We start from the raw sequence: 17,598 nt of genomic DNA, 5'->3' as shown, positions 1-17,598 counted from the left end.
AACCCCGAAATCGTTTGTTTGTACTAGTACATTTTGAACCCTTTCCATATACTTTTCACATTAAATTGCTTCTGTCATTGTGGGGTTACAAATAATGCTGTAGTAATCATTCTTGTATACATTTCTGGCCACGTGTTCATTTGGGGGGGGGGTAGAATCCCTGGAGGTTGCCGAGGCACCTACTCCTCTCCTCACACCTGCGCGTGGCTCTGGCAGCATCGGCCCAGCCTCCAGCTCTTCTGGCCCCTGACCCGTTGGTCTGGTGGCTTCCCCGGCTCCAGGTGGCAGCAGCAGCAGCAGCAGCAGTTGCCACAGCGCCAGTTGGAGAGGTCTGGGGATATCAATTTTTAAATTTAATTCTAGAAATAATAGGCATCCCTTAAAGCTTGATAAAGGCTAATATAAGACAATTAAAGGAAAAAAACATTTAAAATACATTTTAGAACTTCTTTCAAGAATGGTTGGGACAGAAAGCCTGGAAGTTTAATTAAATTTTTAGATTATAGATCTATGAATGGCTTTAAAATTTTTGATATTTCTTGGAGATACCTCAAAGAGATTCCAGAAGCCATTATAGTCTTTTCTGGAACATTCTTCGGTGCACCGTCTTGGACTAAATGCTGGACAGGGTTGAGGTAGTGGGAAGAAATGGCTTCCAAGTGGTGGCTCAGCAGTGTAGCTGGGGAAGTGGGATGGACGGTGCGGACACCTGGGCAGAAAGAAACACAAGTAAGAAACAGCATCAGAGGGGACATATCAGCAAGGAAGTGTGTGATTGCTAAGAATGGACACTGGCGGGTGCATGCGGGATTTCAGAGATCCCAGCCCACTGCGGAATACCAAGGAGATGGAGACATAACCTAGGGGCTGTGTATTTGCCACCATGAGACACCAAGAGGTAGGAGACAGATAAAGTATCTGAAAGTCACTAGTGTATTCTATGTAAAAAGAAGCCCAGGTTGGGGAGAGACAGAGAGAGGCGGGCAGGGCTTGAATTTAGGGTATTCATACATAACTGCTCTCTTTCAGGGATTGTATACCTGAGTAGCAAGGTATGTGCTCTGACCAGGAAACAAACCAGAAACCTTTTGGTGCACAGGGCAATCTCAACCAACTGAGTCACTCTGGCTGGGCTAGGTACTGAATTTTTATAACCAAATCATGGAAGTGATGTTGGATCGCTTTGCTGTCTTCTACAGAGTCACTAATGACATCCACAAGTAAGGGGAGGGGACACATTCACACGACATAAGGAAGGTGAAGTCCATGGGGAGTCACTGAGGAGAGAAGCTGGTGACCCAAGAGTTCCATGGCCTGCCCAAAATCACAGACTGGTCAGAATACAGAGCCTGAGATAAACCCAGCCATGTGCCCTCAAAGTTGGGGTCCTGGCTGCACCCAGGTTTTCTCAGGGGCTCTGGAAAAGGCTCTGCTGGTGGAATCGTGTACAGACATGGAGATGGCATGGAGGAGACGGTGAACACTCGGCAGGCTAGATGAGCATTGGGTCAGTATTTGTCTGAAAAGGAGCCCAGACCTGGAACCATGCAGGTGCACTTCTGTCCACAACTCACCAAGGGTGGAGGGAGCCTGGGCCCCATTTATGCTGAGCTCACGCTTATGTAGTTCTGAATCACACCTTAATTGGATAATTGGGAAACTGAGGCCCATGGAGAGGCAGAAACTGCCCAAGGTACGTGACATTCAGAGTCCAGAGTTCAGGAGTATTCAGACCTTCCAGGCCAAGGCTCCTGCCTGCCCCACAGAGTTGGTTTGGAATCTGGGAATCCTGACATATTGGGAAGTTCCTGCCTATTCCTGCCTATATGGAGGCTGTTTTGTTCTGGGATCCAGAAAGAGAGCACTGTCATGTGTGTGTGCGCGCGCACACACACACACACACACACACACACACACATAATGACCTTGGGTGGGATTAGAAGAAGAGCAGACACAGAGGAGTTGATAACAAGAAGAAAAAGGAGGTTGGAGGCACTACCTCCACGTGACAGCACTCCTCCAGCTTTACAGCTATTGCCCCACATGTGCCTGAGCATCCCTGAGAAGTCCCTGCGCAATAATCCACTGCGCGGGCAGGAGAGACGGGCCCTGACGGGCACAGTGGCTCAGCCAGGATCTAGAAGAGGAAAGACTGAGGAGCTGAGTCTGAGCCCAGGTCTGTCTCCTCAAATCTGGGGCCCTGGCTGCACCCAGGCCTTCTAGGGGGCTGTGGAGAGGGGCGTGTTGGTGTCACTGTGTACAGTATGGCATTCCATGGAGAAGGGGGTGAGCAGTTGGTGGCCCACAGGACTGTCTGTGTAACTGTTATCAGAGGAGGGGGCTCAGGGAAGGGGATCCCAGGAAGTGAGGTCACTTTCCTAAAGAACTTGGAACCCCCGTAACCAGGCAACCACGTTCTTGAAACAGCCCAACAGCCAACTCACTTGGCAAGAGACACTTGACAGTGCAAGATGCTCTCTTGCTGTGTTCCCAGTAATTGGGGCTCTGGTTTCAGGAGCCCCTGCTGTGAGCGTTTTTCCAAACCCTGGAGACGTTGGTTCAACGCTCATCCCCAACGTCTCTGGCCATTTTCGAGACGGTTGCCTAAGGTAACACAAGGCACTCTGGGTCAGCCCAACTCAGGCCAGGCCAAGTCTGTGAGCCATCCCTGGGTAGCCCCCATTCCCTCCTTTTCATGTGGGGGAGAAGAGGGACCTGAAGGGAGGACCCCTGGGCAGGAACAGGTTGTTGGGTGGGACAGGGCTGGCAGGGCTTCCTGAGGGCCTCTTATCTGTGCCAATGGGAATTGTAGACCCTCAGGCTGTCATGCCTTTTCCTCCTGCGTGGAGATCTGAGCAGATCATGGTGTGAGCGAATCTGGAGTGGAGGGTCATAGGGGTCTGAGAACCAGCAAAAACAGGGCTCTGAGGTTTTCCGCCTGGTGACTGGGAACTGTCTTTACAGAGCTCCACACAGGAGAGTGGACAGGAGCTGACAGATGGCGTCTTCAACTCCATCCCCCAGCAGGAGGCACAGGTGCCCCATGCACCCACAGGGGTGCAGCACAGCCTCAGGGTGAGTGTAGGTGCCAAATTCACCTAAACTCCAGGGCCCCAGGGAGTCAGGGGCCCAGGGTTCCAGAAGCCGCCCTGCTACTCCCCTGACATCTCTCCAGAGTCTAATTTCCAAAGGAATCTGGGTCCCCATCCCCTCCCCCCAATCCACCCTCACTGTCCAGCCCCTTTCAGACCAGATGCAAAGTAACTGTCCACAAATTTTTAGGAATATCAGAAAAGAGAGTATTTTTGCATTTTTCTACAGATTTTCCTGTTTTAATGCCCATCCCCAAGTGTACATGTTAGTCTGACAATCCTTGCCCTCCTTCTCCCGTTCTTACACATCATCGTGATTAGTAGGGATGCTTTTCCTTAAAAGGACAATGGGGCTCATGGTACCAAGTCTGTTTCTTTGCCATTTGCTTCCCTGAGGACCACATCCCCGTGGCCCCTCCAGGTCGGGAGCTGGGGCCTCCCTGTACTGCGCAACATACCAGGATGGGGACCAGTTATCATGGCGGGTGATCCATCTCTTCACTGCTGTGGGACATGGACATGATCCCCTTCTGTTGTCATTTCAATTGTGCTTCCCTGAACATCCCATGTGTCCTAATATCCTGACCCCTCCCACCCCAGGAAAAGCCTCTTTGTTCTTATCTTAACATGAGATGTTTTGTCAGAAATCTCAGGGGTGCCCAGCATGGCTCAGTGGTTGAGAATGAACCTATGATCCATCCAGGAGATCACAGTTCGATTCTCAGTCAGGGCACATGCCCGAGTTTTGGGTTCGTGCTCCAGTAGCGGGCGTGCAGGAGGCAGTCAATCAATGACTCATCATTGATGTTTCTATCTCTCTCTCTCTCTCTCCCTTCCTCTCTCTGAAATCAATAAAGACGTATTTTAAAAAAGAAAAGAAATCCCAGGGGTAAACACTTAATACAAGGAGGTGCTGTCCATCCTTGACTAAGAAAATGACCTAAGATACTGATGTGTTTCATCATTCCTTACCTCCAATTCTGCTTTTCTTGCAAAGAATCCTTTCTCCTGTCAACATAAGAAACATTCAAACCTGTGAAGAATTTTTGTGAGTTTATTTGAGACAAACTGTCAACAATTGCCAGAAAGCAAAATTGCAATAGATTGAGATAATGTTCTGAGAATGGCAATTTTGCACTTTATTTTATATATTACAATCAAAAGAGGAGACTTATGTGGGTTACATGAAATTCATTGGTGATAGATTAGGGAGGCGGGGAAACCTCTGGGACTGGGTAAAAAGTAAAACAATAGACACATACTTTTTTTACATAGGTTGGTATAGGATAGTTAACAGTCAACAATCAACTCAATAATAGTGAGGGGATTTGTGGTCTCTGCAGAGTGGTCCCTGTGCTTTGAGGGGTCCGGAAAAAGGAAAATTACCTTTCCAAAGATATGTTAACATAGATACAAAAATATAACAGACAGGCTCAGTTAAGGTAAAGATTGACCTTTGTCAGGGAAGATGCCAGCCTAGCACATGACTGACTACCCACCATAAACTGCTCTTAGTTTAAAAGTTTTAATTTCAGACCATCCTTTGTGGTTACTTCAGGTCTCTGAGTTTGCACGGCCACCAGCAGGCCTCCCCTGAGCTAGTCAGTTTAGCATGTGGCCCCTTTTTGTCTACATTCTCCTTCGATCACTCATATCCCACCTCTTGCCACCGATCACTGAGTGCTTAGGGATTCAGTCTGAGCTGCAGCCCCAACCCACTTGGCAATTCTCCCGCTGATGGCATGTCCCTCCTGAGCTGCCTCTGGTGGCATGTCCCTCCTTTGTCCCACCATAGGGAGATGAATCATCAACCTGCATGATGCAAGCAGCTGCAGCTTCGTCACAGCCCGCGGGCCTGGTCAGCGCGCCCACTGCGCTCAACACACAAGTGGCCGTGAACCTGTTTGCTACCTGGGAGGTGCACTGCTCCAGCCCCAGCTGTGTGCCCAGATTGTGCAGGCTGACTTTAAAGAAGTTGGTGGTCTTCAAGGCACTAGAGAAGGAGCCCATCTCCGTGGTGATTGCAGTGAAGGTGAAGGGCTCCAGAGGCATCCTGCGGTCTCATGAGATTGTGCTGTCCCCCAATGGACAAATGGAGAGTGACCTGGCTCTGGCATTTTCGCTGCAGTACCCCCATTCCCTCAAGGGAGAAGGCAACAAATTACAAATCATGTTGCAGCAGAGGAAGCGGAGGAAGAACCGGTTTACCCAGGGCTACAAGACACTGGCTACGGGTGACATCAACATGGCTGAGGTGATGCAGCGACCCCTCGAGGGTGGCCAGGTGCTGAGCCTCAGCAGCAGCGTCAAGGAGGCCTCCACCAAGGTGGCCAATATCTGGATCTCCTCCTTGTCCAGCCAACCCATTGACGATAAGGACGGCACCGTGCAGGCAGGCCCCAGAGTCAAGGACAACCGCTCCAAGGGGGAGTATGAGAGCTTCAGCAACGATGCCATGCACAGGCAGGACCTGGGAGAGGAGCAACTGCGATGGGTAATAAGAACGACGCCCATGGCCAGTCAACAAAGTGTCCAGCAGAAAGTCCTGGCGTGGCTGCATGGTCTTGACGTGTCGGAGGAGGTCCTGGACTCAGAGAAGAACCCTATGGAGTATGTCCCCCAGGTGGAGGAGGACCTGGACCTCTTGTACGACACACTGGAGAACCCCAGCGACAGCAGCCCAGATATGGAAGATGATGAGAGCATCCGCAGCACCCCCAAGCCCACGCTCAGGCCATACTTTGAAGGCCTGTCACACACCAGCTCACAGAGGGGGATCCGGAGCACCCACAGCGCCTAGAGCCAGACGGAGCCTCTCAGTCTGGCAGATGTGCCCAAGAAGACCCGGGCCCCGGGCAGCAAGCAGCAAGACACAGTGTCTCCCATTCAGTGGCCCACAGCACACGACCCCTGGGGAGCAGCCAGCACAGCCCCAGGACAGCCGGGAGACAGAGACCTCTGCCCTGGACATGTTCATCCAGAAGTTGTCATCTAGCGGGCGCATCACCAAGACTGAGCCTCTGGTCATCCCCTCCACCAAGTCCAAGGGGAAGCAGGCCAGCCTCTGGGGCCGGGGCAAGTCCCTGAAGGAGTGACAGCCTGCATGGCCACAGAACAAGCAGGCCAACAGCCTGGACAACGAGCGTTGCCTGGACCCGCACAGCCAGCTGCACATCCCCAGGAAGACCCTGTACCACCAGCCAGGCTACATTCTCATCTCCCGCGGCCAGCTGCCCGAGAACATCATCGTGGTCACCACCTCCGGCCGGCAGGGCAGCTCCCGCTGGACGCCCTGCAGCAGCACACGCTGTCCCACAGGACGCCTGACTGGCTGGGCTACATGAGCTCTGGTCACCCCGCTGGGTTCCCACCCCGTGGCCAGGTACCTGAGCCGCGGCGTATGTCAGCTGCTGCAGCAGACCGGGCTCTCCGCCTGCTGCCCCCCCCTTCAATTGCCATTTTTACATATTTGTGTTTATCTTACATATACTTAAAATACATATACTGTATTTTTTCTTATACTATCCAGTAAAATAAAATGTATTTTAGATAAAATACTATTAAAAATAAATTTAATTTAGTTTATATAAAATTTAACTCTCTGATCCTTCAAAGTGTAAATTCCAACATCATTAAGTACACTTACAATTTTTTGCAGCCTTCATATCACATCACAACCACTCTCTAGTTACAGAACGTTTTTATCCAGACAAACCCAGGACCTGGTCGTCAGTCACTGCTCAACCTCCCCCTCAGCCCCTGACAATCCCTAATCTCTGTGTGTCTCCGTGGATTTACCTATTGTGGATTTTCATGGGAGTGAAATCATAGCATTTTCGGCCTTTTATGTCTCATTGTGTAATGGGTATGATGAGACGACTGTGACTTGGTTTGAATAAAAACAATTTTTATTAAGAGGGAAAAATCCCAGGAGGCAAAGATTATGTGTAAAAAAGAAACCCCAATATTATTATTGTTATTTTTGTTAATCTTCACCCAAGGATATTTTTTCCATTGATTTTTTTTTTTTTTTTTTTTGAGAGAGAGTGGAAGGGAGGGAAAGAGAGAGAGAAACATCGATGTGAGAGAGACACATTGGTTGCCTTCCGCACATGTGCCAGGGCTGGGAATCGAGCCTGCAACCGAGGTACATGCCCTTGGCCAAAATCGAACCCGGCACCCTTCAGTCCACAGGCTGACTCTCTAACCACTGAGAAAAACTGGCCAGGGCCATCTCATATCTTTTATAAATGATTGAAGACATAGCACAGTGAAAAGAGACATCTCTGATTTGGTCAAGGTTCTAAAACACTATCCAGGGAGGAGACAAGGTTGCCAGGGCCTGGTCTGTAGGGTGGGTTCCTGTTGCTGTTCCCAGCCCTCGTGCATGGTGATGTCCCTGTCTTCCAGGTAGGAGGTGACACACCTGACCTCCCACAACTGTGTGTTCGCCAGGAGGCCTCACCAGCAGCGGAAATAGATTGATTGCACTATATCTACATCAGGGGTCTAGGGTGTCTCCTGTGTGTGGGGACACATTACATTCTCCTGGGGATGGCGGGTGAGATTTTAGCTTCTTTAAAAGAAGCACAGTTTTAAAAAGAAACAATGATTGACATTTGGTTCCCCGAGGTATCTTTGTTACCACATCTAAAATCTTCAGGTTCTGTGTGGCCATCAAAGTGAGATTTGGGTGCCATTAGCATTATGTTGGAATCACTGTTATGTGACCCCTGAGTCCTCTTCAGGACTTTCCTGTGCAAGACGTGAAGGGTCAACAGACGAGAAATCACAAGCCCTGTGACCCCAAAGACAAGGTGACCTAAGGAGTAGGTTCACCAGTTTATTTTTTGGTGAAATAGTTTGAACATCTCATGGAAAGACAGCACAGTGAGCAACATATAACTGGTTGGTACATGGAAACACCGCTCGATACATTTCAACCTCAGTTAGGCTTTGGAGGGCAAGCTGCCAAGGTGGTGGCCCAGAGAGAGCAGAGAGAAGCCAGGTCCCCGGGGAAGAGAGGGCTCAGAATGTGGGGTGGGGCTCTGAGGGGTGAACTTCAGAGCCAGATGTCAGAGCTGCAGTCGCCCCCAGGGTAGCGGAGCTCATGGGCCAGGGCTGGGCCGAGGGGCTCCTTCCCAAAGTCCACCAAGAAGTTGGGGTTCAACTTCAGCCCTCCCTTCACTGTGTCTACATCAATCTGCAGCATCACGGAGCCTTCCCTGGTGGCAATGAGGAGGGGAGAAGAGAGAGGTCAGAGGGGGCAGTCCCTTTCCCCCATGGCTTTGTGAGTGCACAAGTGGGTTCCTGAGGAGGAAGCAGGATCTGCATGGTGGGGGCAGGTGGGGTGCCCGAGGAATCTTCAGAGAGCAGAAAGACCCATCTGGGAGAGGAGGGCTGGGAGGAAAGCCCAGGCTGTCTGCTTCTCACCTGATAAGATCAGGGTAAAACTGCTTGTCCCAGGCACTGTACAGCGACGTGGTGACGTAGAGACGCTTTCCATCTAGGCTAAGCTGGATCATCTGAGGGCCTCCAGCCACCCGTTTCCCCTTGGGAAAACCAGAGGTCAGCCCCCAGGACCCTGGAGGGGATCAGAGGCACCACCCAAACCCCAAGAGCTTGCTCATACGCTCCCCTCCTCCCCTTCCCCACACTTCTCCAGCGTGGACCTGAGTGCGCTCATGAGCAGGAGAGGGAGTCTCACCTTGACCACCAGGGGCTCTGGCTGGGATTTTAGCTCCTGGTCCTCCAGCACTTGCACAGGGCCTCCCTTCACAATGCTGCCCCCCAGGAAGAGCTGGGTGGAAGGGGCAGAGAACAGAGGGTGTCAGTGCGGGAAGAGCCCTTTGCCTCAGTCAGGGCTCCCCACAGTCCTGGCCTCAACCATACCTCAGCCCCCAGTTTTGCCTTTCCTGTGCCTCCCTTATCACCCCCAGCCCCTCCATACCCTTTTCCTCATGTAGTTTCTCTTCCCCTCCTTCCTCCCTCCCTCTTGCCCACTGTGCCAGGGCTCCCACCTGTCCTGTGAGTCGAGGCCTCTGTGGGTCAGAGATGTCGTATTGCCGCAGGTCCCCGTGCAGCCAGTTGCTGAAGTAGAGGAAGCGGTCATCCAGGGACAGCAGGATGTCGGTGATGAGGCCTGGGGTCGGGGTGTGGTTCAGAGGCTTTAAGGACTCCTGATCCCTAGGCCAATATCACCTCCTATTCCCACCCTCCCCTGGGCACCCACCTGGCATTTCAGGTAGCATCCAGCCCTTCACCTTCTTGGGGGGCACCTGTATAACCTTCTCTGCTGACCAAGTGCCTCCCTGAGTTGGAATTAAGAAGCAGAGAGGTGAGACTGTCAGAGTTGGAGGTGGGGGCAGATCTGGGTCTTCCCAGGGCCTATGTCTACAGGGAGACAGTGGATACAGGGCCTCCATACCACTAGGGTCTAGTTACAATGCCAGCTCCTTGAGACAGGAATCATGTCTGCTTCACCACTGTGTGCCCAGCACCTGGCACAGTGCCTGACATACAAATTTGCACAATCTTTCATTGAATAAATGAGTGAATAAGTATGGCCAGTTAGGGTTAAGGTGGAAATAGCCTAGGACTGAGAGTAGAGAGGCAGGCAGGTGGCCCTTTTGGGGGTCCTGGAGAAGTCTGGGCTGGTGGAGCCAGGCAGAGAGGCCTTGTCACTCCTAGGGAGAGGGGAATGTCATGGCTACAGGAGCCTGGGCAGAAGTGATGACAGGACGGCTGGAAAGGGCCAGAGGGCACATGTCACCTCATTCTTGAAGAAGCGCTGGATGTTGGAGCTGAGGGCACAGCCCACGAAGCCCTGGGCGGCAGCTGGGTTGTGCAGGAAGCGGATCTCCAGGGGGATGAGCCCGTCCTGTAAAGGCAGGGTCTGCACGATCTCACGGCACTGCCAGTCCCACACATATAAATGGCTTCCATACAGTCCTGGGTGGGAACAGGGCCAGAGAAGGGGCTCAGACTTGGGGCAAGTGGGCATGGGCAACAGCTGGGGCCCAGCCTTGGGCAGAAAGGTGAATACGGGCTGGTGGGATCAGGACCCCGGAGCAAGCAGAGAACTCAGCACATCCTGTACCATCACTCAAGAGTATGGGGTTCAGGTGAGAGGAGTGAGGGGCTGGAGAGTGGGGCTTGGGCGCAGAAAGAGGGTATGTGTCCGTGCTCCTGCCAACCCGTGGGGGAATTCTCACCAGCCTCTACATCAGCGGGGTTGAAGCCTTCTCTTAAAACTTTGGGAGCTGCCCATTCGGTGCTGATCATGACATTGTGTCGAGGTTGGTACCAGAAGTCATAGCCCAACGGTGCAGCACCCCCAGGTTTCTCCCAAGTCCCCTTCACCTCAAAGGTCTCTCCATCCAGCAGCACGAAACCCCCTGAGCAGGGAAGCAAGTAGGTGGCAAGTAGGAGCAGTTGAGACTACACCTTCCAGCCCTTACCTTAGGCATGTCCAATAGGCACCAAGTCCAGTACCTGGCACCCTCTCCTCCCACTGGGTTTTTCAGCACCTTAAATTCAGGTGTCCAAAGGGTCTCACCCAGAGGGTCAGGTGGGAGGTGGGGACTTACTCCATGCCCCTACCTCACATCACCTTCATCCCTCTCCCAGACCACGGGGGATGTTTTTCTCCCATTGAGACAAAGGACCTTCTGGGATTCAGCATCCTACGCTTCTTTCACCTGGCATCCCATTTACGGTGTGGGATTTCTGCCAGCATCTAAGTTCCATTCTGCTCACTTTATTTTCTTTATAGAGCAGACATATTATATTTATTTTTAGTTCAATATGAATACCCAGTATGTTTTTCCTTTGCTGTATATGTTATGACAAGTTGATAGTTCTTTGCTAATACAACTTGATGTCTACTCCTAAGTGTCATTAAGTCTAGGAATGTCACCCTGGCCAATGTGGCTCAGTTGGGTGTCGTCTAGTGCACTGCAAGGCTGCTGGTTCAATTCTTGGGCAGGCACATGCCTGGGTTGCTTGCATGCAGGAGGCAGCCAATTGATGGTTTCTCTCTCCTTCCCTCTCCCTTCCTTTCTTTCTAAAAATCAATAAACTATTAAAAACAAATAAATCTAGGAATGTCATGGTCCTCACATCTGGAAAAAGCAGTTAAGTAGAATCTAGTGCAGTAACATTAATCTGATGACTTTAACTGATACCTTACCCCAAGCCCTTGGAGGGTGGCTCTGATGAAATAAGTAAGCCTTGGAGAGAAGCAGCACAGTGTGGTGATGGACATGGATTCTGGGGCCTGATTGTTGGGTTTGAGCTCCAGCTCTGCAACTCACTAGCTGTATGACTTTGGGTAAGTTACTCAACCAATCTGGCCCCCCTTTCTAATGTGTAAAAGAAAGATCATAGTAGCTCCCACCTCTTAGGCTGTGTCTGCCATGTAAGACATTTTATAAGTGACAGCTCTGTTCACCATAGCAGAGATAGCAAATGTGGAGATTAAGGATCCTGAGAACTGAGATTTGCTCATAAATTCACTAAGGGTGATAGTAAATGTATGTGTTTTCTGGGGCCATATCTGTGCTCACATATTCCCCGCAGCAGACTGTTCTAGCTATAACTTTTAAGTGACTTCATTAGCCAAAGCTCATTTTCATAGAAATAATGGAAACAACTGAAATTACTTGACTGTAGTTTAGATACTGGATGAGACCAATCCCCCTGACTCTCCCTGGAAGGTCGTTCCATCCTTCCCCAGCTTGGGACCTGCTGCCCCCACAGATGTGCCACAGTGCCAGCAGGTAGGTACCTTTGCCATTGCCCTTGGGGTCTCCCAGGGTGCTGATCATCACTTCCCCACTGGCCAGGCAGTGGCTGGTGTGAAGGTAGCTCAGTTCACATTTGTCATGGATGTCCTTGGCCTCAATGACCTGGAGAGGGGAAAGGAATGACAGTAGAATCTTTTAGGGCTGGGAGTCCCCACTCCCTGCTCCTTCACTCCCCCACTTCTACCTGCTGTCCAGTCCTCTTTTCCTTCAAAATGACACAGTTTTCCCTGTGGGAATGTGGCAGAGAACTCAGTCTGGTCATTTGTGCAAAGTAGCAAGAGAGTCGAGAGACTGCTAACCCCCGAGGCAGAAAGCACTGACTTCTCCCCCTGTCTGTCCTGAAGCACTCACAGCCCTGTGGGACCATAGCTCCCCGTGGGATGGGCCAATGCCAGGGTCCACACTGTATGACCAGCAGCCAGCAGTGAGTGTCGGCTGAAGAGGAAACTCAAAGAAGTGCTGAGAGGAAGGATTGGAGGCTCTTGTCTAAGGGGAGCCATGGGCTCCTAACTGGCTAGGAAAAAATGGCTCTTCCCACTCAGTCAAAACAAGCAGCCTCCCCACTGCTCTCCAGTCCCTGCCCCATGGTGCTGGGAACTCTCTTGTGAGTCTAGCCACCTTTCTGCTGCTGAGCCCAGACCCTTCCCGAGAGCTGGAGGCATCTGGTTTAGGCCTGGCTACCTGCCCATAGGCTACGCAGGGTGGGGGGTCCATCAGGGTCCCTGAGCGGCAGGGGCAGAGAACATGCCTTGTGCAGCTTCGGGGCACGGGGCTCAGTGCCCACATCCACCACATAGATGCGGGACGAGATGAGGCAGGGCAGCACCAGCTTGGTGCGGGCCTTGGTGCTGTCCCCGTAGCAGCTGCTGCACGTGTTCCATCCTGAGTGATGCAGCTCGTCCTTCAGGTTGGGCATGGGCAGCCGGTGGATGACCTAGGATGGGCAAGGGGCAGGGGTGATGCTCAGCCAGACCACGCCCCTGGGAATAGGTGCCCACGGGACCCACTTTGGCTTACAGCGCAGTGCAGGCTGGATTCCAACGCTCCCCTTGCACCTCGGGGGAGCCCTTGTGCAATGAATGGCCTGCACCACCAGTCCCAGGAGGGTGGAGAAGTGTGGAGCTGGGGAAGGGCATCCCAGGGCCAGGGCTACAGCAGGCATCGAAGGGTACTCTGCTGCCCAAGACCCACCTACCTGGCAATACTGGGGAGACTTCGGGTCAACGTCCACTGTGGCTAGATAATCCGGGGCCTCAATGCCAGTGTTTCGGTAAATACAGGGCAGATAGATAATCTCCTCCCTGGGCCCTGGGGGTAGAAAGCAGGCAGGGGGGATGGGGGTGGGGTGGGGGTGGGGTGGAGAGGAATGGCAGGGGCAACGCTGGGTGTGCCCAAGGGTAGAGGCCAGGGTTTGAAAGCCCCCTCACCCCCAGCAGCTGTGACATCAGCAGAGGGCCCTGGCTTGCAGAGTTCCTTCCCATGGTGCGGTCTCCAACATCGCCCACTTACCTCTCATGGCCTCCAGAGGGGTAGAGTACCCCGGTCCACACCTCCCACATCCGGTAGCTGCGAAAACAATGGGGCACGGTGGCTGGACCACACTCTGGAGGGTGAAGGTTCCTTCCCTGCTATAACCTGCCCCCCTACCACGGCCAAGGCAGATGCACTGTCCCAGGCCCCATCCCGATTCCAGCCCCATCACCCCAAGCATCCTTTCAGCACCGATGGTGTTGGGTGCGACCAGAAGCACTGAAGACATAGGACCTGAAGGTGGACACACTCAACAGGACCCAGGGGAGGACAGGAGAGGGACCAGTGCAGTGGAGGCTGGATGGTGTAGTGGTTATAACATTGACTGGGGTCTCATTTTCAGTTCTCACTAAGTAAACGTGGGAGCTGAGGCACATAACTTAACCTCCCCCGTACCCACTCTTACCAGAAGTAACCAAGAGGGTGTGGGCAGTTATGTAGCTCTGTGCCAGCTGGTTGGAGCCGGGGGAAAACTGGCTGTTCCTCAGGAACTAGCCTCGGGGTCCAGAGTGTGCCTGCTCACTTCCTTCCCCAAAATGTGTCTCCTTCAGGGACTGGGACACTTCATGCTTTTCTGCGCTTTGGGTCCTGACCCCAGGCTGCTGGCCAGAGCCAGGATTATACAATTTAGGGCCTGGTAAGGCTTAGGGGGCTGAAGTTCAAGGCTACCGGACCCATGGCACCTGAATGTCCTCAGACTAGTTTTACCCCTGGGTGGGCCCCACTTTCTTAACATGCACAATAGGGTGTTTAGCCCACTATGGAGAGCTCAGAGGCCTGCCCACCAAAGCTGTAGAGAGTGGTTCTCCGGTCCCCTGGAGTCTGGCAAGAGAAGCCACACTGATCTATGGGAAGGAAGCCAGCAGCTGAGAAGGAGGGCTGCCGGGACCAGGCATCAGGCGGCAGGGTTTGGGGCCTGACCAGGAGGACGGGCTGAGGAATAGCACAGAGGGAGCTGCAGGTTGAAGGAAATCGCCAAGTGCAGCCCTCAGGCCTGGGCACTCCTGGCCTGTCCCAGGGCCAGTCTGTCTAGTGTCCTGACAGCTGGGGGCTGCATGTGGGGAGCCAAAAGCAGCCAGGTGGAGCCTGCACTGGTGCCTGGGCCTGGACCTAGGCCTTCAGCCAGGGAGCAGGTCCACTACACAGCTGCCAAGGGCTTAGGAGGCTAAGAGGCAGCTGCAGCGTTTGATTGTCCAGGAACCTGGTTTCAAGCTCCTGGTGTGCTATTTACTCCCTCCAAGTTTTCCCCTTCACTTGCTAAAAGTGGGTAATAATATCCCGTTTTCCTCTCTAGGTGGCTATGAATGTCAACTAGGACACTGTGTGCAGGAGGGCTTTTGTAAAGGAGAAGATTTGTATAAATATGGGTAGGGCTGTACCAGAAAGGGGTGAGGGTCCCCGGCAGTACTTGGTGCCCTGGGTGGGGTGGGGGGGAGTGAGGGTGGGGCGAGATGAGAGAGAGGTCAGTCCAAAGGGGAGTTGTTCAGCTGCACAACCAGCCTGTGTCAGGACTTGTCAGGGGCGACAAGGGGGAGGGGAAGGAGAGCCTGAGCACAGAGAGGGAAGGAGGTTCAATACCCCAGATAGGAAGACAGACACAAATACTGCCAAGCCAAGCAGAGATGGAGCTGATGCCACCTGCATGGTCTTCCCACACCCAGTGAGCATCAGCCCTTTTCCTGGGGAACACTCTCTGAATATATTTGGATTTGAGATGAACCCAAAGAAGCTCATTAAGTTTTCCCAGTCCCAGGCTGGTTGCTGGGCATTCTGCTGGCCCAGGAAAGAGCCAGATTTAAGGGGAAAAAGACTGACCTCTCCAACCAGACCCAAACTCCTCAGCCTGACATCCATTCCCACGGCTGGGGGAATAGAAGGACTTCGGGTATTGAGATGGCAGTGATGGGGCAACAGGCCCACCCTCCCCCAAAAGGGACTGGTGATTTGGGGTAGCTAGAGCACAATCCTGTGTCTTGAAGGCCTGGGGTTCCTACTCCCTGCGGAAAGAAGCTGGCCCAGGGTTGAAATCAGGATTGTGTTTCCTATGGGGACTGCCAGGGACATAGAGGTTCTACTCCTAAGTGCCCAGCACCTGAGCCACAGCTGGGGAGCTGGTGGTGGAGTCCAGGGTCACCCTTCAGAGCATGTCCAGAACTTTGGCTGAACTGGTAAATGAAGGGGGGGGAGGGGGGGACAGAGGACTGGAGTCCAGCCCTTTATTCTGTAACCAGCCACCCCCCACCCAGGTTTTCTGCCACTTCCTGGAGGGTGGTCCAGGGGTGGGCACTGCGTGGTTGTGGTGGTCAGAAGGCCCCCTCCTTACCCATGTTGCTGGCTGGTGCCTTTGGGTCCTGCCGGGTCTGCCAGGAGAGGGCAGAGAATTCGCCGCGCTGGAGTCAGAGGCAGGAAGTGCCTGGAAGGCCTTCCAGGGGCAGAAGCAAAGGGAAGAAATTTATTTGACCATTGGGTTTGGGTGGAGCAGGGGGAGGGCCAGGGCTGCAGCCAGAGGGAATGACTAACGACTAAGGGCAGCGGGCCAAGAAACTCTCACATGGCCCGAGTAGCTGGTGTTGAGTTACAGGGAGAGCATTTGTGTGTGTGTGTGTGTGTGTGTGTGTGCGCGCATCGGCAGCTCTGTGCTGTGCCTGTGCACTATCCCTCTCAGGGGTGCCTGGGCATGTGTGAGTTTGTGTCTGAGCCTGTGCACCCTCCTGTCACCGCGGTGTCTCCCTTGTGGGTGCTTCTATGTATGTGGCTGCATGAGTGTGTACCTGTGTCTATATGTGAACGTGTGCCTGTGTGCGAAGATCTGTGCTTCTGTATGTATGTGTGTGCCTGTGTGAGTGTAGTTGTGTGTCTGGACTTGTGCGTGTTCTGTGTGCTTATGCGACATGTACCTGCCAGAACATTGAGCCTGTGTGAGCATGTGCCCATGTGGGTGGTGCGCTTGTGTGAGTGTGGGCATGTCCTGCACTTGTTCCTGGGCCTCCTTAGACCTGTTCTTAGACCTTCCTGTTGGTGTTTAGGGGCACCCAGGGTTGTGGGCCTGTTTGTTCCTCCTTGCACGGCCAGGTTAGCTCTCCTCTGAGATGATCCTCTTATTCTAGACATCTGTGCTCCAACAGGCTCACCTCTACCCTTCCAAGGCCTGCAAACCCATGTCTTTCTGCCGCAGCTGCCTGCCAGGAACTGGGACTGGGTAGTGTCCAGGTTCCACTTCCCCCTGACCCGTTCATTCCCTTTGAGCTCTGAAATGAGGGAAACTCCTCAATGCCTATTACTACCCTCATAAACCTCAAGAGGTGGAAGTGGGTGCCTCCCTGTCATGTCCCAGCTGGTTCCTCAACAGGTCCCCAGGGTCGGGTACAGGGCCCAAGGGCAGCCCACCATGATGCCACTATCCCTAGCTCACCTACAGTGAGAATGCAGACACAGGAAAGAGCCGAGGGGGGTGACTGATATTGGGGATGACAGGGGACCCCTGTCCTGGGCAGCCACAGAGGATTTCCCTCTGTGGACTCATGACGCCTCCTCACTCATGGGAACTAGGGGGACAGACACCCTTCACACTGAAGACCAGTTTTGCTCTCCTTTCCTCCACTCTGGTTTAGAAAACCTGTGGCCCTTTCTATTGGCAGCCTCAAGCCCAAAATTGTCCCTCTTACTACCCAGTGAGAACTTCACCCCAGAGCTTTCATCAGGGAGATGGAAATGACTGTAGGCACAGCATCATCAGCTTCCTAGAAGAGTTGGGCAGGGCTACCCTGTCAGGCAGCCAGTGTGGAGGAAAGAGGGAGCCTTGGCTTCAGGAAGGAGATCAGTTTTGGGGAGTTCCCTTGTCTAGCCACTCAAACCCTGGTGACTCTGGAGGAGGGCAGCCCCAGGGAGTTAACAGATCAGGACTCAATCTTGCTTCAGTTCTTCAGCAAGCAGTTGTCATTTGCCTGGGGACCATGGCATGTACCCGGGACACTACAGCAGCAGGCTTGGCACCCTTGGATTCATGACTCCTTCAGCTGGAGGACTCCCTCCTGGATAGATGAAGACCCTGAGTCTTGTGATTTGTCATAGAAATTACGTTACTTATCCTGTTACACATCTAATCTATGGGGGAAAAGGTGAAGTGGGTTTGAAAACCAATCATGTGGCCTAGAAGAGGTACCAGCAAC

At 52.9% G+C, this 17,598-nt stretch overlaps 1 protein-coding gene and 1 pseudogene across 2 annotated transcripts; one reads left to right on the top strand and one right to left on the bottom strand.

The window, feature by feature from the left end:
* The first annotated feature begins 1,669 nt into the window (after nucleotides 1-1,669).
* Nucleotides 1,670-7,918, top strand: LOC107540759 (phosphofurin acidic cluster sorting protein 2-like; annotated as a pseudogene).
* Nucleotides 7,650-15,853, bottom strand: SELENBP1 (selenium binding protein 1). Of its 2 annotated transcripts, XM_016217623.2 has the most exons (12): nucleotides 15,753-15,853; nucleotides 13,409-13,465; nucleotides 13,095-13,207; nucleotides 12,648-12,833; nucleotides 11,881-12,001; nucleotides 10,307-10,489; nucleotides 9,865-10,043; nucleotides 9,325-9,403; nucleotides 9,113-9,234; nucleotides 8,800-8,892; nucleotides 8,526-8,644; nucleotides 7,650-8,317 (listed from the first exon to the last, which is right to left on the bottom strand). In XM_016217623.2, the coding sequence occupies exons 1-12, from the start codon at nucleotides 15,754-15,756 to the stop codon at nucleotides 8,155-8,157; spliced, it is 1,419 nt and encodes a 472-aa protein (XP_016073109.2). In that variant the 5' UTR covers nucleotides 15,757-15,853; the 3' UTR covers nucleotides 7,650-8,154. The 2 variants fall into 2 exon arrangements, with proteins under 2 accessions (XP_016073109.2, XP_087684334.1); XM_087828208.1 differs by lacking the exon at nucleotides 8,526-8,644 and having other exon boundaries at nucleotides 8,212-8,317.
* Nucleotides 15,854-17,598: the final 1,745 nt, after the last annotated feature.

The sequence above is a fragment of the Miniopterus natalensis genome, chromosome 19, assembly GCF_054644295.1.
Source record: "Miniopterus natalensis isolate mMinNat1 chromosome 19, mMinNat1.hap1, whole genome shotgun sequence".
Lineage (NCBI taxonomy): Eukaryota > Metazoa > Chordata > Mammalia > Chiroptera > Miniopteridae > Miniopterus > Miniopterus natalensis.
This window is presented reverse-complemented; position numbering and strand designations above follow the sequence as displayed.

Excerpts from the sequence above, each read along its gene's own strand:
- SELENBP1 (XM_016217623.2), bottom strand. Across the intron at positions 13,208-13,408 it reads CCCTCTGGAGGCCATGAGAG|GGCCCAGGGAGGAGATTATC; the intron begins GTAAGTGGGCGA and ends TTCTACCCCCAG. Across the intron at positions 9,235-9,324 it reads GATGCTACCTGAAATGCCAG|GCCTCATCACCGACATCCTG; the intron begins GTGGGTGCCCAG and ends CCCCGACCCCAG.